General features: G+C 41.4%; 1 protein-coding gene across 2 annotated transcripts in view; it reads left to right on the top strand.

Moving 5' to 3' along the window:
* Positions 1 to 19,995, top strand: part of EPG5 (ectopic P-granules 5 autophagy tethering factor) — a 125,437-nt gene that overhangs the window by 98,035 nt on the left and 7,407 nt on the right. For both annotated transcript variants that reach the window (XM_067014402.1, XM_059041017.2), the window contains exons 35-40: positions 1,180 to 1,283; positions 7,208 to 7,383; positions 10,468 to 10,653; positions 11,137 to 11,346; positions 12,027 to 12,171; positions 18,245 to 18,487. In XM_067014402.1, the coding sequence (XP_066870503.1) occupies positions 1,180 to 1,283; positions 7,208 to 7,383; positions 10,468 to 10,653; positions 11,137 to 11,346; positions 12,027 to 12,171; positions 18,245 to 18,487 (1,064 nt within the window). The remainder of the gene's footprint in view (positions 1 to 1,179; positions 1,284 to 7,207; positions 7,384 to 10,467; positions 10,654 to 11,136; positions 11,347 to 12,026; positions 12,172 to 18,244; positions 18,488 to 19,995) is intronic.

Raw genomic sequence — 19,995 nt, forward strand, 5'->3', positions numbered from 1 at the left:
TGGACACTCATTTCCAGTTTTCCACAGTAAAGAAGTTGAATGAGGTTGGTATTTAATTTCAGAAAAACGGATGTTGTTCTCCTGAATTAGGTTTTGATAATATAACACTGCAAAATATGAGGCTAACTTGATTTTACCTAGTACCAGTTATTTTTTTGGAACTAAGTTGGCTTTCAAATTACTGGGTGGGAATTGCTCTTTTAACATGAACTCTGCAACTAAATGAAAGCATTATTTCACAAGCATTTAAAACAGAGGTGTTGAGCTGTCCAAATGCAAGGAGTTGCCTTACGAGTCTTTTTTCCTCTAAAAGCATACAAACAAATGGTAGATGTCCAGAGTTCTGTAAGAATTACACAGTATATATCACAGTATTTAAATTGTTTTCTAAGTATGAATTAATCTGATCCTGAGATTCAGAAAACTTGAATGTCTTGCTCAAATCCCACAGCTGGTGAGGGCTAGACTGGGACCAAGGTAGAGCTTTGACCCCCATGTCCAGATTGTTTGTATCATCCAGGCTGCTTCAAGAGCCCATTGAGGAAAACAGAAAAAGTTCTGGGTTTTTACTTTCCCCAGAGGGCTATCCTTAGACAATACCCAAGCTTCAGGATTTTGTGGTGACTGTGAGACTGCTTACCATAATTTAGCCTTCCTATTTATTTCCCGGAAGAACTAATGGAATTTATTTTTATATTGAACTTTCTATACCAGATTCAGAAACTAAAAATTTCATATAAAGAGTTTTTCCTTTGGTTATTTCCTCTCTGTTCATTTTTGACCATATTTTTTTACATGACTTTTCACCCCCCATGCTTTAGGTAGAAAAAACTGTCTTCTAAGGCATTCAAAATGTAACCAAGATATACAAGGGATGGGTTTCAGGGCATAAATTGGATGTGTTGTAAAAGGTGTTAATTTAATAGTTATTTAGATAGCACACTTCTGAAACTTAATTACACTGGAATAAAGGTTAGGAAGGAAAGTAAATAAAATTATATGATTGGTATTAAAAGCTACAATTCACCTCCAGGAATTTACAGTCTTTAAAGTGCTCTAAATGTGTCTTAGGGCTACATAACAGAGTTTTCTAGAACTTAGGCAAACCCCAGACTCTGGGACGTACAGTAAGTTAATCATAGTGTTTCCCTTCTAAGTGTGTGTTTCTTTTATTTAAAGCAGCCAACGACATTACCCCTGGCTGGAGAGTGATGCTGTGGTGGCCTCAAGCATTGTGCAGTTGTTCACTGATTGCATTGACTCATTGCACGAGAGTTTTAAAGGTAGGAAGATGTTATATCATGTCTCTGGTTAGTTTTCACTTTTCCTTAAGTAATTCAGTTAATCTTTTGCCTCTGCTTTTCTACTTTATTCACTTTTACTTTATTTGGTAGGCTGTCATCTTTGACCAAAGAAAGGTCACGCATACAATTATTTCGTGTGAAGTGTGTAACCTCTTGTCTTTTTCAGGAGGTAGTAGTGCTGAATGTCATCAGTTATGGCTTTCTCTTTTCAAATACTCTTTCCCCCATGGTGAATCTCATTCTGTCTTCTGTGACTTTTCACTTTTTTGGTGTGTTTTCTTCTGCTTCATTTTGGTCAAATTCTTTTTTTTTGGCCACACCGAGTGTATTGTGAGATCTTAGTTCCCCGACCAGGGATTGAACCCACACCCTCGGCAGTGAAAGTACAGAGTCCTAACCACTGGACTGCCAGGGAATTCCCCTGGGCAAATTCTTGAGATCTCTCTTCCAGCTTACTCCATCTCTTCAACTATGTCTAGTCTGCTTTAAAAAAGAAATCCATTGAATTTTTCATTTCAGTTTCTAGGGGTAATGTTTGTTTGTAAAATTTATCCAGATCCTTTTAAAAATATTTATTTATTTTTTAAAAATTATTTATTTATTTATTTAAGATGTTGTGGGTACGAGTTTATTAATTAATTTATTTAATTTTGCTGTGTTAGGTCTTCGTTTCTGTGAGAGGGCTTTCTCTAGTTGTGGCAAGCAGGGGCCACTCTTCATTGCGGTGCGTGGGCCTCTCACTGTCGCGGCCTCTCTTGTTGCAGAGCACAGGCTCCAGACGCGCAGGCTCTGTAGTTGTGGCTCACGGGCCTAGTTGCTCTGCGACATGTGGGATCCTCCCAGACCCGGGCTCGAACCCGTGTCCCCTGCATTAGCAGGCAGATTCTCAACCACTGCACCACCAGGGAAGCCCCTATTTATTTATTTTTGATTGTGTTTGGTCTTCATTGCTGTGCACGGTCTTTCTCTAGTTGCAGCAAGCAGGGGCTACTCTTCATTGTGATGCATGGGCTTCTCATTGCAGTGGCTCATCTTTGTTGTGGAGCACAGGCTCTAGGCGTGCGGGCTTCAATAGTTGTAGCACACGGGCTCAGTAGTTGTGGCTCGCGGGCTTAGTTGCTCCGCGGCATGTGGGATCTACCCAGACCAGGGCTTGAACCCCTGTCCCCTGCATTGGCATGTGGATTCTTAACCACTGCGCCACCAGGGAAGTCCCTATCCAGATCCTTTTTGATAGCATCTTCTTTCTTTAATTTAGAATTTCAATTTTTATTACTTTAAAATGTTTAAACATACTTACTTTCCTTTATGAGCTGTATGCAGTAATTCCATCATCTCAAGTTTCTTTGTTTGGGGGTGGCTCATGCTTCTGTTTGATTTTCCTTCAGAGACTTGTTTCCTTGTGTATTTTGTAATTTTCTATTGTGAGCCCATATTTAGAGAGACTTTATCTGTGGAAATTCCATGAGGACTAGGATGAGGGTGTCTGCCTCCAGAGAAGATCTGCATTTGTTGCCATTTGGCTCTGTGTAGTTCCTTGGCTTTGGGTTTCTCACACTATACAGATACATGAAATCAAACCCCATACTCAATTATCACAATCAGCTTTCTTGCCACCCTGACTCCTAGTCCAGGCTAAGGCAGAGAAGATCTGTTCCCCTCCCGGCTTATCTGCCCTTTCAGTGAGGGTGTAGTCCTTAGAAGATCTTGTTTTCTGTTTCCTTGTGCTGTTGAAAACCCCATATAAGCAAACAGCTCCAGGGCAACTGAGGCTTCCGCATCAGTTTAATACTCTGCTTTCCTAGTCTCTCTGCTTCTGACCCCTTTTCTTCCACTGAATGTATGTAGCTGTGCATTTTCAGAGTTGTATTTTACTTAGTGTATCTAAATGTTTTGTATTGGGAGGTTTGTAAGGATATTAGGTCCACCCAACGCAGATTCTTGCAATAGCCTCCTAACTGTCCTTGATATCTCATTTCTGTTCCTGCCTATTTACTAGATTGATTTTCCAAAAATTCTGTTTGTATGCTATTATATTCTTATTCAGAAACTTTTAAATGTAATAATGTTTTAGCTCAGCATTCAAATGTGTCTGGCTCAGAGCACTTCACCATTATGTGCTGTTCTTTTTATGGAAGCATTCCATTCAACCATACTGCTCTACTCACTGTCCCCTAAAAGTCCTTGGATCTTCCCTCTGCCACTTCTTTGCTTATGCTGATTCCACTACCTGGATGAAGCCTCGGGCCCTTTATATTCTCCTGCATATCTGTTCATGTGCATACATTTCTCTCCTGCCTCTAAATCTTTATAGCACATTGTTGCAGTTTGAATCCTTGGGAAGAGACGCCATGATGAAGCCAGGATGCTGAGATTTATTTGGGGTAATACCTGTGAAAATAAGAGGGAGAGGAATAAGCGTGGGCAAGGAAAGCCTTCAGACCCTGGTGCAGGCCTAACACCCGTGAAGGGAGAGTAGGAAGAGTCTCAGCCTGCAGGACAGCTCTGAGAAAGTATTGGCCAGCTGGTTAGGGAGTTCTAGCGCGAAGATTCTGTATTGAGGATCCTACCTTGGGCGGAAGCAGCCAGGTCTGTGCTTAGTTTTTGGCTGAGGGCTACCTGGGAGGAGGATGGCCTCGACTCAGGTGCTGAAGGTGCTGTGCCCTGATCTGTGGCAAGTTCTGTTTGAAGGGAGATCTGAGTGGTGCACCCCCGTGGCTACCATGTGTTTATGTGGCACTGAGTCCTGGAGTTAACAATATGTCATCCAGTATTTTGTATACAATATATATAGTAGATAACATATCAGATAATAGACTATATATTATAGTAATATGTATAAATATATATAGCAATAATATATATGTTATAATATAAAACAGTATATTATCCAATATTTTATATATATACAAAAATAGACTTTTTTTTAGTGTAGTTTTAGGTTCATAGCAAAACTGAGCAGAAAGCACAGAGAGTTTCCGTATTCCCTTTCCTCCCTCCTCCACATGCATAGCTCACTCCCCACCCACTATCACCATCCCCCACCAGAGTGGTACATTTGTTATAGCCGATGAACCTACACTGACACATTATTACCCAAAGTCCATAGTTTACATTAGGATTCATGCTGGGGCTTGTACATTCTCTGGGTTTGGATAAATGTATAATGATATGTGTCTACCATTGCAGTATCATACAGAGTAGTTTCACTGCCCTAAATATCCTCTGTGCTCTGTCTGTTCATCCCTCCCCCACCCCAGCCTTTGGCAACCACTGATTTCTTTTACTTTCTGCATAATCTTAGCTTTTCTAGAATGTCATATAGTTAGAATCATTCATTATGCAGCTTTCCAGATGGGCTTCTTTGGCTTAGTATATGCACTTTGGTTCCTCCATGTCTTTCATGACTCGATAGCTCATTTCTTTTTAGTGCTGAATAATATACCGTTGTCTAGATGTACCTCATCCAGCATTTTTTAAAATTTTATTTTATTTTATTTATTTATTTGGCTGCATCGGGTCTTAGTTGCACCATGCGGGATCTTTTGTTGCGGTGCATGGGCTTCTCTCTAGTTGAGGCACATGGGCTCCAGAGCACACGGGCTCAGTAGCTGCGGTGTGCACGGGCTCTCTAGTTGTGGCGCATGGGCTCTAGAGCACATGGGCTTATTTGCTCTGCAGTTGCCCTGCGGCATGTGGGATCTTAGTCCCTGACCAGGGATCGAACCCACGTCCCCTGAATGGAAGGTGGATTCTTTACCACTGGACCACCAGGGAAGTCCCCATCTAGTATTTTTGATTGACCTTTTATATATCTGATCTCCTCTCTGTTCCCCTCCTGCCCCCATTATAAGATATAAGCTCTAGGCACAGAAACATTCTTCTTTTTATCTCCCCCCAACCCAAGACTTAGGACAGTGCTGTACTCTCAGTGTCTACTTGATAAAAGTATTGGTTCAGTGAGTAACACATGAAATCCTAATAGCACTCAGTTTTTTTTTTCTTTTTTTGGAAAAGTAGACTTCTAGCTGCGTATTACCATCCACAACATATTTATAGTGAGACAAATATTTCAGCATAAAATTATTGTCACGAAGGCTATTATTTAGTTTCGTAGTATAAAGGGGCGGGCACTCTCACAGGCCCGTGTATATCAAATAAAAAAGTGGCCTAGGAATAGGAGAGTACATAGATAACATTAAGAATTGGCAGCTCAGTTCAGAGAGAGGAAGCAAGAACTATGCACAGCAAGATGAAGAAGTATTAAATTATAGCCTTTTAGTGAGATCATCTGATTCAGCTATTTTTCTTGATGAGAAAAAATGAGGACCTGAAAAGCAAAATGAATTCATCTGAGGTCAGAGAAATTATTTGTGTCTGGGCTGGGACTAGAGATGCTCCGTCTGGTCCTAAGAGATTACCTCCTAGACACCTTCTACGTATCCATCTTAATTTAAACAAAACTATCATTTTTATCCATATTTAAACAAATGCTACTCTTTACCCCTGTCTTAAAAGGTTGTTAAAAACATACGTTACTGTTTCATGAGGACTGGGGATTGAGGGCACAGGAATGTTAGCAGTGATAAGTCGACTGGTACCCTGTGTTGATGCTCATTAGTCATTTTTCAAAAGTCAGTGTTGAGAAACTCCCGTCAGGTTTCTGCTCTCGTTGTATGTGACTCTCTCTGCTTTGACCAAATTCCATTCCTTTGCTTAGAACCAGAAAGTCTGAAAACATTTGTTTCAGACTAAATCCTCCTGAGGGCATTAAAGTAATTGGTACTTGTGAGGATAATACTGAGTGATTCAGGTCACAGAAGAGTGTGAAATTTGTTTTAGAGTGACTTACTTGAATGACAGTTAACAGTCTAGTTTTACTGCACCAAGGGTTAAGATTTAGTCATTTGGAACATTTCCTTTTTTTAAAAAAATACATTTATTTATTTAGGCTGTGTTGGGTTTTCGTTGTCGTGCGTGAGCTTTCTGTACTTGCAGCGAGTGGGGGCTACTCTTCGTTGTGGCACGTGGGCTTCTCACTGCGATGGCTTCTCTTGTTGCGGAGCACAGGCTCTAGGCACGTGGGCTCAGTAGTTGTGGCTCGCGGGCTCTAGAGCACAGGTTCAGTAGTTGTGGTGCACTGGCTTAGTTGCTCCGCGGCATGTGGGATCTTCCTGCACCAGGGATCGAACCCGTGTCTCCTGCATTGGCAGGCGGATTCTTAACCACTGTGCCACCAGGGAAGTCCCTGGAACATTTCCTTTTTTTTTTTTTTTTTTTTGTGGTACGCGGGCCTCTCACTGCTGTGGCCTCTCCCATTGCGGAGCACAGGCTCTGGATGCGCAGGCTCAGCAGCCATGGCCCACGTGCCCAGCCACTCCACGGCATGTGGAATTCTCCCAGACCGGGGCACGAACCTGTGTCCCCTGCATCGGCAGGCGGGCTCTCAACCACTGCGCCACCAGGGAAGCCCAACATTTCCTTTTGAGGAACATTCAATTTCTCCAAGGTGCCAAATGAATGAGGTATCAAATGCACGAGACTGGACTTAATGCTGAAGGAAACAGACTGAAGGGATGTCTAGAGTTGGTTGTGGTTGTGGAAGTGTATTTGAGTTAAAAAGTCATATATTTAGGAGTTTTAGAGAAAAACTGTTCACCCCTGTTATCTCCCTCATACCAGCTGCTCCTTCCAGTTACCCTAGTAAGTAAGTTACCATTCTTTATTATTACTCTGCCATCACTTTTTTCCCTGGTATGTGAAAATCTTTGAAACTGGGTAATTATTGAGAATGTTAGGTTTTAGATTGTTTGTTCAAATATGTGTTTTGTGTTAGTTTTTTACTTATTTGTTTTAAAGATACACCAAAAGGTCTTCAGCTATGTTTTCTTTCTCAATTTTAGATAAGCTCTTGCCCGGTGATGACGGAGCCCTTCGGTTACACCTGATACATTATTGTGAAGCGTGTACAGCACCTAAAATGCCAGAGTTCATTCTGTATGCTTTTCACAGTGCCTACCGGAAACTCCCGTGGAGGGACCTGCATCCTGACCAGATGCTCATGGAGGCCTTCTTCAAGGTAAGCACTTCATTCTCTGTGTCACAGCCTGGCTTCTTGGGAGCAACCTGTTCACTGTGGGTTTCAGGCCCAGTTGCAGTGGGTGACAGTGTGGACCCTGCACGAATTCTGTATCGCCCAGACAGTGCTTGTGCTGCTGTGGACATCATTTCACTGTGTTAGTAGATGACTGGACAGCATTTACAGGACCATTTTTAAAACCCAGAGAAAGATTTTTGTCTGTAATATGACAGTCATCCCCTAGACTTCGGTGATATTGTCATATGAATACATAGTTTAATTACTTTGTCACACTCAATCTTGGCGTTTCTGTGAATGCATGTTTTTCTAGGATAGTATCATTAAAACTACTTCTTGTTAAATGTTCTATTTAAGTAGAATGTAAATTGGTACTCAAACCATTAGTTTCTTTAAGCAGTTATGTAGGGGGATATTAGGTTGTAGGAGACAGAAGTACATTGTAACAACCAGTAATGCATCGTAATCATATAAAAGACATGAAATGGCCTGGAAAAAGTCCCAGTAAATGTGCGGGAGTTTTTGCAGTAGAAGCAATAGTTACAGAAAACAGGTACAGTAGTGTCACTTGCATACCAGTCAGGCATTTCTGTTGTTCTTAAGTTTTTGTTTTAAAAAACCCTTTAACCTTGTCTTAGCTTTTTATGATCATTTCAGTTTATTTGTTCATAGTCACCAGTTCATTTGTGTTTACTCATAACCTAATTCACATTTATTATTGAGACACTTTAAGTGCTTTTTTTAAAAAAATTATTATTTATTTGTTTATTTTTGGCTGCGTTGGGTCTTTGTTGCTGTGTGCGGGCTTTCTTCAGTTGCTGCGAGCAGGGCCTACTCTTCATTGTGGTGCATGGGCTTCTCATTGCAGTGGCTTCTCTTGTTGCAGAGCACGGGCTCTAGGAGCACGGGCTTCAGTAGTTGTGGCACACATGTGGGCTCTAGAGCGCAGGCTCAGTAGTTGTGGTGCACGGGCTTAGTTGCTCCACGGCATGTGGGATCTTCCCGGACCAGGGCTCGAACCTGTGTCTCCTGCATTGGCAGGTGGATTCCCAACCACTGAGCCCCCAGGGAAGCCCCTAAGTGCTTTAATTACTGCAGATCCATAGTTATTTATGACAATTAGTGAAATGTACTGCAGTCTTTTAGTGCTGTAAGTGGAGACCCCACCCACTGCTGCTCTTGTCAGCCCCTCCTCTGTAGCTGAGCTCTAAGGAAAGCTGAGGACAGTCATCTTAGTGAAATACAAAGTTAAGAACGATTTTATAGCTAGGTTTAGCCTGTGAGACAGGCACAAAGTAGGTATTCATCATCATTATGAATATGGAATTGAACCTTTGTTTAAAGAGCTGTAAGAGAGCGTTTAAGTAAGAGCGCAGCTTTAGCTATATGGGATGCTGTAGACTTTGTATCTCTAGGAGTTTTAGTCTAATGATAGATGACTTTGCCCGGCCCAGAAGCTGGGAACCTTTCAGTTCCATGAGTCTTGGTGGCATAGTAAAGTATGTTTGTGAGGGGGTCCAGGGTGAAGATAGAGAACAAATTATAAAGGAGGATGAAGAATCATTTTCTAAAAGGGAAAGTGAGCAAATAGCATGATATAATGATGGTACTAATTGGAAGACATGAATCATCAAATTCCACTGATTGCAATTTTATAAATGGAGTTGAGCTTTTTAATCTTTTTAAAGGAAAAATTTATAGCTAGCCATGTTTTATTTTAAACAGATTTGAAATAGGCTTATAAGAGATAACTTTGATATTGATTATGTACTTTATAATACATTTGCCCCCCATCCATCCCCATTATATTTTAAATGGGATAATTAAACATTATGTAGGGGCTTCCCTGGTGGCGCAGTGGTTGAGAGTCCGCCTGCCGATGCAGGGGACACGGGTTTGTGCCCCGGTCCGGGAAGATCCCACATGCCGCAGAGTGGCTGGGCGCATGAGCCATGGCCGCTGAGCCTGCGCATCCGGAGCCTGTGCTCTGCAACGGGAGAGGCCACAACAGTGAGAGGCCCACGTACCGCAAAAAACAAACAAACAAACATTATGTAGTCATCAAAAATTATGAAGACTAATGATATGGGGATATATTTATAATACAGCATTACACTAAAAAGGCCATATAAAAATTATATATGCTAATATAGTAGGTCTCAAAGTATGGTCCTAGGGCCAGCAACATCAGTACCACCTGGGAACTTGTTAGGAAGACAAATTCCTGCTCCTACTCCAGATACAGGACATTAGAAATTCTATGGGTGCCCCCCCAACCCCCATCCCACGCAAGTCCTCCAGGTGGTTCTGATGCACGCTCGGCTTTGGGAACAATGACTAGTAGATATATCACCTTTGTCCTGCCCAGCACATCTGAGGACTGTGGTAGGCTCCCTTGAGCACCAGTGACTTACTGTGACAGGGATTTGCCACTCTGGCTGGAGCTAGGGAAGATCATTCCTTTCCTGTTAAAAATTAGTGGAATAGGGACTTCCCTGGTGGCGCAGTGGTTAAGAATCGCCTGCCAATGCACAGGACACAGGTTTGATCCCTGGTGTGGGAAGATCCCACATGCTGCGGAGCAGCTAAGCCCATGTTCCACAACTACTGAGCCAGCGCTCTAGAGCCTGCGAGCCACAGCTACTGAGCCTGCGTGCCACAACTACTGAAGCCCGTGTGCCTAGAGCCTGTGCTCTGCAACAAGAGAAGACACCGCAATGAGAAGCTCATTCATGGCGATGAAGAGTAGCCCCAGCTCATCACAATTAGAGAAAGCCCACTCGGAGCCACAAAGACCCAACACAGCCAAAAATAAAACATAAATTAAATAAATTTAAAAAAAAAGAATTAGTGGAATAAATAGTGAACTCCAAACAAGCTGAAAGGTGTGCCATACATTGAACATGGAAGGAAAAATATTATAATCTAAATCTCTTGAGGGCAGAAGGGTTATGAATGATTTTTATAATCTGGGAAAAAAGTATAATAGAAAAGATATATAATTTAGAAAACATTGATTTCTATACATTTTTAGGATACATAGCTAAAAACATTGTTCCCTTTTAGGTGGAACGAGGAAGCCCCAAGAGCTGCTTCTTGTTTTTGGGGTCTGTCCTCTGTGAAGTCAACTGGGTCAGTGTGCTCTCTGATGCCTGGAATCCCAGTCCCCACCCAGAGACCCGGAGCATGATTGTCTGCCTCCTTTTCATGATGATTTTATTGGCAAAGGAAGATCAGCTGGTGGATCAAAAAGTAAGTTTGGAGAGCCTGTGATAAAGACTTGGCAAGGCTCTCTAGATCCTCACTCTGTATGAAGTTCTGGTTTTTAAGTTGTTTCCCTAGTGCCTCTTTCAGTGTGAATATATGCATGGCATACGGGATGTGCCTTCAACTAGGTGTCTGATTTTCTTATATAGTTCATAGTCTAAGGGAACCATACCAAATATAAAAATCAATTTCAATTTAGATCTCCTTAATTGCTTGTTCTACCACCAGATCATAGAGTTCCTTTGAAAATTGGGTTCTGAATACTTAAAAACCTTAATGTGTTTTGCCAGAACTTTGGTTATTACTTTCACGAGTACTCCTAACTTGAGCAGGTACTTACTTGACTTCTTAACTCATCTCTGCTCATCATAGGCCATGTTAGTGGTCACTCCATAGACTAGGTAGAGATGCATACTTCTGGAAAAAATGGGAGCTCTGGAACTAAAGGAATGTGTGTTTCATTTTTAGGATTCTCCTCTACTTACTCTCCTTGGACAGACAAGCTCACTCTCATGGCATCTTGTGGATATTGTGTCATATCAGAGTGTGTTAGGTTATTTCAGCAGCCATTACCAGCCATCCATCATCCTGGCAAAGGAATCTTCTGCTGAGTTAATTGTGAAGCTCCTAAAAGTGTCTGCAGGTCTTTCCGTTCCTACTGACAGCCAGAAACATCTTGTAAGTTAAGTGGGTCCTTTAGAAGGTAGAGTGTTCTTCAGGGCTGGTAGTAGTGTAAGTGCTACTGAGGACTGTCTCGAATCCTGCAATGGCTCAATAGAAAAAGTTGGAGGATGTATATCATTTTGGCCTCTTGGGTCTTTCATTTTCATTTATTTCTTCTGGTAAGCCTTTACCTACTAGCAATGTCACACGCTAACAAGAGGTGAAAAGGATTGAGGACCGACAGTGAGCTGTGCGTTTACTGATTTGAATGTCATTGGCAGCAGAGTGGCAGCAAGTTATGAGCATGAGTTTGAGGTCTGACAAGCTCAAATCCCCAACTCACTGCCATTCTGACCTTGGTTTTCTCACCTGAATTGGAAATAATAATACCTTGCCTTCAAAGTGTTGTGAGGATTAGATCAGATAATGAACATAAAAGTTTTTGGAAAAGTTCCTGGCAAGTACTTAATGTGTAGTTAATGTTGTTATTCATGTAGTAAAAACTACTACTGGGATTTGGGAGAACATGGGTTCTGGTCTAAGTATTACCAAAGATTTTTATTTCCCCAACACAGGGTCTGTCCTCATATGACTCACTGCTCTGTCCTCTCCCAGTGCAGTGCTGTGCTCCCAGGGAATATCCAGTTAACACTGCATGCATGGATTCATTTGAATGCTCCTTTTTTTATTGTCAGGATGCAGTTCCAAAATGCCGAGCCTTCATTCATCAGATGGTACAATTCCTCAGCTCCCTGGAACAAAATGGAAAAATCACGTTAGCAGTCCTTGAACAGGAAATGTGTAAGCTCTTGGATGATATCATTGTTTTTAAACCACCTGGTAAGTGACTATGGTGGAGTCATGTATTCACTCAGTAAATGCATTCCTGCTGTGTATAATGCATCTTGAGATCAGGAAGATGGTCCGGACACTCATTCCTGTTTACAGAGAAGCAGTGGTCAGAGAGATGACTGGACCATAGGGACACTTGTCATCTCAGCACTGGCGGGGGTGGGTGGCATGAATGGTAAGAACTTGAGGAGGTGTAGACACTGTCAGTTGCTGGTGTGGGGTTAACTGGGCTGAGGACTAAGTTAGATGACTAGATATAATGATTAGGAGATAACCAGAGACCATCCATTGAGCAGCATTCCTGGATGTTTTGGCTCCTAACTGGAAGGGCATTTCAGAATCACCTGTAAGCTTGTAAAGAAACTTCATATGAGAACTTGTGCTCCTAGCAGTTTGGTGGACTGGACATCCTGATTGCCTCTCCTGCTGAAAACAACTAAGGATGCTGGATAAAATGTTTTTAGGAAACCAGAAATTAAACTTATTGACAAGGTGGCAGAAAATCTCAGAAGTCAGAAACTAAGTAAAAGGAGGACCATAAAAGTAGGTGGAGTACGGAGGCTGGCTTTTGCTGACACTCCTTAGATTAGGGGAGATGATGAAGCCCAGGGCCTGCCTAAGATAGGAGCCTGAAAGGACCTCCCGTGCATTACCACACAGGATGGCTTACTCAGGGTAAGGATGAGTTAGAAATGAACCTGCCCTGAGAAAGGAAGACAACAATCCTTAGATTCATTAAACCCAGCAAATCCCAAGCAGGGTAGATAGAAAGAAATTCACACCTGTACATACTGTAGTGCAACTGCAGAAGCACTGGGGACAAAGGAACAACATTCATCGTTTACAAGGACGGCCGGCTTCTCATTGGCAACAGAGGAAGCTGTAACATAGTGGAACAACACCTTCAATGTGCTGTGAGGAGATGACTTGTAACCTGGGATTGTAAACTAAGAACAACCATCTTTCAAGGATGAGGATGAAATAAAGATGTTTTCCTTGAAACCTGAGCGTGTTTGTCCCAGTGGACATCACTAAAGGAAGTAGTAAATAAAGCATGTTCTTTAGGTAGAAGTAGAGTGATCACAGGTGAAAGGCTTGAATTGCAAGAAGGAAAAGTAAGCAGAGAAAGTAGTGAAATGTGGGTAAATATAAACAAAAACTGCCTATATAAAACTACAGTAATCATCATTTAGGGGTTTAAAAAGCAAAAGCTAACATTAAATTATATAACCACAAATATATATAAGTTAGGAAGGAGGTTGAGTTAAAAGCATTCTAAGGTTTTAATATTGTTTGGGGGCGGTCAAGAGATTGATTAAATTTATGTCTTCATAGAATATGAATGGTAAAAATTCTAAGCAATTCACCAAAAGAATAGAAATAAAATATGTAAGTTCTAAGTTAGTAGAAGGAGATAAGGATTGGCCAGGACTTCCCTGGTGGCACAGTGGTTAAGAATCCGCCTGCCAATGTAGGGGACATGGGTTTGATCCTTGGTCCAGGAAGATCCCACATGCTGTGGAGCAGCTAAGCCCATGTGCCACAACTACTGAGCCTGTGCTCTAGAGCCCGCAAGCCACAACTGCTGAGCCCACGCGCCACAACTACTGAAGCCTGCACGCCTAGAGCCCATGCTCTGCAGCAAGAGAGGCCACCACAATGAGAAGCCCATGCACCGCAATGAAGAGTAGCCCCCGCTCTCTGCAACTAGAGAAAGCCCACACATAGCAACGAAGACCCAATGCAGCCAAAAAATAAATAAATAAATTAATTAAATTAAAAAAAAAAAGGATTGGCCAAATTTTGTTCAATCCAAAGAAGGCAAGAAACATGGAGAAGGTAAGAAAAAGAGCCAAAATAAAAAGATAAAATTTAAATATATTGGTAAATGTAAATGGACTGATGCTCAGGTTAAAAGATGAAGATTGTCAGACTGGATTAATAATCAACAACATCCAGTTTTTTATGTATTTATTTTTTAAAATTTTATTTTAGTTGTGGTGCACGGGCTTAGTTGCTCCGCGGCCTGTGGGATCCTCCCGGTCCAGGGCTCGAACCTGTGTTCCCTGCTCTGGCAGGCGGATTCCCAACCACTGCACCACAAGGGAAGCCCCAACATCCAGTTTTAAGCTGTTTATAAGAAGTATATCTAAAGCATAGGATATAGAAAGCTTTCTACAAGGCAGTCACATTAGCTATTAAATTAGAAAGCTGGTACAGCTATATCAGTATGAGACAGATAGGACTGTAAGGCAGAAAGCATTACCAAGCCAGACAATCTCGTTGTGTGATCCTGCCCTGAAGTTGCATGAAAAACACATATTACTTACATAAATAAATAAGAAAAAAGCATTATTAAAAATGAAGACAGTCGTTGGAAATTGATACAAGGTTCAATTCATCAGGAAGAAAATGCATAGGTGAAAATTGACAGAACTAGGAAGAGAAATGTCAAATTTGCTCACGGTGAGGGATTTTGACCCATGTCTCACAGTAACTGATGGATCAGGTAGACAGAAAATCAGTAAGACTATAGGATGTCTGAGTAGCACAGCTGGATGTAATGAGTATGTAGAGAATAATATACCCTGTAAGTGCAGAATGCACACTGTATCAGTCTCACATTGAACAGTTAAGAAACTTGACCCATTACTAGGGTTAAAGCACATCTCAATCAATCCCAAAGGACTGGTATCAGATAGACCACATATTCTAACCACAGTGCAATGAACTTAAAAATCAGTAACAAAATATAACCAGCAGGGAGAAAACTATACATTGGAAATTAAGAAGCAAACTTTTTTTTTTTTTTTTTTTTTTTTGCGGTATGCGGGCCTCTCACTGTTGTGGCCTCTCCCGTTGCGGAGCACAGGCTCCGGACGCGCAGGCCCAGCGGCCATGGCTCACGGGCTTAGTCGCTCCGCGGCATGTGGGATCTTCCCGGACCAGGGCACGAACCCATGTCTCCTGCATCGGCAGGCAGATTCTCAACCACTGCGCCACCAGGGAAGCCCAGAAGCAAACTTTTAAATAACTGATGACCAAAGGAACAATAACAAGAGAAATGTAAAATATTTAGAACTGAATTAAAACAACAGAGCATCAAAACTTGTGGGATTCAGCTAAAGTGAAGCTTAATTTCATGGTCTTAAATGTTTATATTAAAATTTATAAAAGCTGAAAATCAATTAGATAAACACTGAGCTTAAGAAATTATAAAAAGAACCACAAAATATAACCAAAATCTGCTTAGAAAGAAAGATCTAATAAAGAGAAGATAAATAGGAAGAGACTAAGGGTGAACAATGAAACTGGTAAATGTATAGGAAAATCTAAATGAAATCTGACTCTATAAAACAGTAATAGTAATGTGTTGTTGGGTTATGGTGACAGTAGGGAAGGTAATAGGAAATTAGCATTGTCTGGGAACCAGTTAACATCAGACTTTGAAGAATCAAGAATGCATGTTGTAACTTGTAAGATAACCACTATGAAAATGTTAAAAGAATATTTGAAGAGAGAAAAAGGAATGTAGAATTGGAGGTACAAATTGGAAGCATATAGTAAGATAGTAGATTTAGATCCACTCACATCAGTAATTACATTAAATATGAATGACTAAGATTGTCACACTGGGTAAAATAAGAAAAAGACAATCCAGTAAAAAAAAAATGAACAAGACCCTTAAATTGACATTCTACAAAAGAGAATATTCAAATAACCAATAAACATGAAACATGCTAAACCTTGTTAATATTTAGGGAAATGCAAATTAAGAACTTGATGGCATACTCTGTCACATCCACCAGAATAGCTAAAATTAAAACGTTTTCAATACCAAGTGTTGGTGAGGATGTGGATCAGTGTTAACTCTCATATACTGCTGATCACAGAGTAAATTGGTACAACCATTTTTAAACGTTTGACATCATCTACTAGTTTGCATATCCCTCAGTTTGGGGTATGCAAACTAGTTAAAAAAAAAAAAGAAAGAATTAGCAGACAATACTGGAGAAATTGATTTAGAGTTGGTTATATGTAACTGGGCCATGAAGATTGAATAATAGCCAGGCAAAGGAGTGAAGGGCATTCTAGAAAGATCTTAATCAGAAGAGTGATGGAATCAGTTCTGGTTTTTAAGAACAACATTTGTAGGCTATGTTGATGATGAATGGGAAGGGGAGAGGCTGTGATCTATTAGGAGGCTTATTGCAATCATTTTTTGTTCCCATGAATCATAATTAAAAGATAGATTAAAATCGCTATTCACAGATAGCGAACTGTTATATATAGAATGGATAAACAGCAAAGTCCTACTACTCTATAGTGCAGGGAACTAAATTCAATATCCTGTGGCAAACCATAATGGAAAAGAATATGAAAAAAAAGTATATATATATGTGTATAACTGACTTTGCTGTATAGCAGTAATTAACACAACATTGTAAATCAACTGTACTTCAATAACAAAATAATTTTTTTTTTTTTTTTTTTTTTTCGGTACGTGGGCCTCTCACTGTTGTGGCCTCTCCCGTTGCAGAGCACAGGCTCTGGATGCGCAGGCTCAGCGGCCATGGCTCACGGTCCCAGCTGCTCCGCGGCATGTGGGATCTTCCCGGACCAGGGCACAAACCCGTGTCCCCTGCATCGGCAGGCGGATTCTCAACCACTGCGCCACCAGGGAAGCCCCAAAATAAAATTTTTTTAAAATCTGAAAAAAATTTTATTCACCTGGAATTCAGAGATAAGGCCTTTATTACCAAGAATATTTATACATAAAAAAGTAGATTCACACACATATTCACACACATATAAAAAATTCCTTGCTTGATAATCAGTAGATCTTATGATAACATTAAGTTAGGGTTTATTGTACACTGTGCAAGTGGGTGAGTTTGGTTTGATGGGTGTGATAAGACCTCCCTACTAACGTTGACATAAATACCAAAGCTGGAGGTGAGAAAGCCACAATTCTATTCCCTTAAAACAATGAATCCAACTCAAGGAGAATTAGAAATAATTGGCAAAAATTATGACTGATGAAGGGAATTCCCTGGCTGTCCAGTGGCTAAGACCTTGCAGTTTGACTGCCGAGGGCCGTGGGTTCAATCCCTGGTCAGGAAACTAAGATCCTGCAAGCTGCACGGCACAGCCAAAAAAGAAAAAACAAATAAAAATAAAGTGGGTCTTCCCTGGTGGCGCAGTGGTTGAGAGTCCGCCTGCCGATGCAGGGGACACGGGTTCATGACCCGGTCCGGGAAGATCCCACATGCTGTGGAGTGGCTGGGCCCATGAGCCATGGCCGCTGAGCCTGCGTGTCTGGAGCCTGTGCTCCGCAACAGGAGAGGCCACAACAGTGAGAGGCCCACGTACAGCAAAAAAAAAAAAAAAAAATAAAAAAAATAAAGTGTACAATTCAAAAATTATGCCTGATGAATAGTTTTCTCAACACACCCTCAGTGAAAAATATTCTCTATTCTTGAATGTGAAGAAGGAATCTACCTCAGTCACTTATTTGCAGTTCTCTTTTAAAATGAATTTGCTCTTTTTCTTGTGTTGTATTCTTTTTTTCACCTCTTAATATTTTGGGAAGACCCAGTCTGTCCATTTTTCTTATTTAAAAAACAAAGAAGTAAAAGAGCTGCTGTTAGGAGTTAGTTAGAGTCTGTAAAAAGGTTTTTCCTTTTCTTTTATATTTAGTTTTAAATAATAACCTTCATTCTGTGTACATCATTCTAGAATTATTTACAACTTTGGCATTGGTAGGGGTGGAGGTACTGTTTATAATTAGTTTACCAAATGACTCCTGAGATCTGTGTATTTTGTCTATTTATTAAATATCGCTTGGCCACATGCTGTAACCAAGGATCTTGCAGTAGTTCCTGCTTTGCTCTTACAAAGTATGTATGTGCCACATCCTCTCCTTAAAAGCTAAACGCAGAAGGATTTTCCTTCTGGTCCCTGGAGAGCAGCTAGTTTGAAGCACCATTGTTCCCTTTATCGCATTCACATCGTCATACCAGCAGCCTTTTGCAAACGTGTTGTCTATGTTCCCCTTCAGATCTGGACAGCCAGACCCGCCACATGGCCCTCAGCAGCCTCTTTATGGAAGTCCTAATGATGATGAACAACGCGACTATCCCAACAGCAGAGTTCCTCCGAGGCAGTATCCAGACCTGGATTGGGCAGAAAGTGCATGGACTGGTGGTTCTGCCCCTGTTAACAGCCGCCTGCCAGAGCCTGGCTTCCGTCCGCCACATGGCCGAGACGACGGAAGCCTGCATCACTGCTTACTTCAAAGAGGGTAAGAGGACGGTCTTGTCAGGCTCTCAGTAGACCCATCTTTTCCAAGGAAGATTAAAGCTTTGTCTGAAGGAGATACCTTTCCAGACCCTTCCTGTTGAGGGATTGTACTGTTCTAATATCTCTGTGAATGTTGCTCATGTTTCAGAATATAGTTTGTTTTCTTCATAAAGATGTGCAGTTAGCATGAGAAATTTTGGCTCATTTGGTACCATCATGTTTCAAGGGAGGGAACCTCTAATTCATTTTATGTGGGTTTTGGAGTGTCAGACCAATCCTTTTATGGTAGGCAAATTGTGTATGTCATAGGCCTAGTCATAGTCCTAAAAACAAATGCTATATACCAGAATCTTTATAATAATGATCCACTGTATTAATTTTCTCTATTTTGTCACTTGTTAAAGTTTTTCATTTGTCCTCTTATTGCATTTTGTCATGTGTTTTAAACTATTATGGAGTTCTTTTCCCACCTCCCCTCCCGCCCCCCCACCCCTGCTTTGTCTTCTTGTTTCCTACCTCTAAACTCTCAGATTCTAGAAACAGCCTGATCTGATTGAAAAGAATTGCTCAGAGCAGTACTTCTTGACTCTGTTACCCAGATATACATCATAGTGCACACAATAGGGGAGAACGAAGGGTACTGGAGTGAGAATGGTAGGAAGTGCCTGCAACCTGCCCATGCCCTTTCTTGACAACACGTGAATAATCCATGTTCCCGTGTCCCCCTGTGGCAGGTGCTATGTGTGTCACCATGTCACCCTGCTCCCATTCCCCCCAGAGAATTGAGACCCATTAGGATAACACTCTTGCTCCAAATTTGTTTACTGTTTGCTGCTAAAATCAAATTTGTTTTTTCGATTTGTGAAACATTTTCAAGAATTTCTGTCAAGATATGAGTCAAACTAAACTTTGATAATTAAAAAATGCTTATGAAGGATAGAGCAATAATAATATCCCTCGGAAAAGCATAAGTATTCATAGCACACTTAAAAGTGGTATTAGGGGGCTTCCCTGGTGGCGCAGTGGTTGAGAGTCCGCCTGCCGATGCAGGGGATACGGGTTCGTGCCCTGGTCCGGGAGGATCCCACGTGCCGCGGAGCGGCTGGGCCCGTGAGCCATGGCCGCCAGGCCTGCGCGTCCGGGGCCTGTGCTCCGCAACGGGAGAGGCCACAACAGTGAGAGGCCCGCATACCGCAAAAAAAAAAAAAAAAAAAAAAAAAAAAAAAAAAGTGGTATTAGGTAAAGTTAAAATTCTTAGATAACTGGGAGAGGTGGTGTCTACATGTGATTTTAATGATCATAATATGGTGAAAGAGGTGATTTATGAAAATGCAGCCATGATACCTGACTTCATGATACCCTCTGCACCGGCAGCCAGGACAAAGGCATTTAGTGTGAGGGCTCCCAGTCCAAGCCGTGAGGCCTTGTCAGGCCCTCCAGGGTCAATGTGAGTGGTGTTTTCTCGACATGAAGCTTTTAAAGTGAAAAGGTTCATTAGAGTAGTTAAAT

The sequence above is a fragment of the Kogia breviceps genome, chromosome 15 (genome assembly GCF_026419965.1).
Source record: "Kogia breviceps isolate mKogBre1 chromosome 15, mKogBre1 haplotype 1, whole genome shotgun sequence".
NCBI classification, from domain to species: domain Eukaryota; kingdom Metazoa; phylum Chordata; class Mammalia; order Artiodactyla; family Physeteridae; genus Kogia; species Kogia breviceps.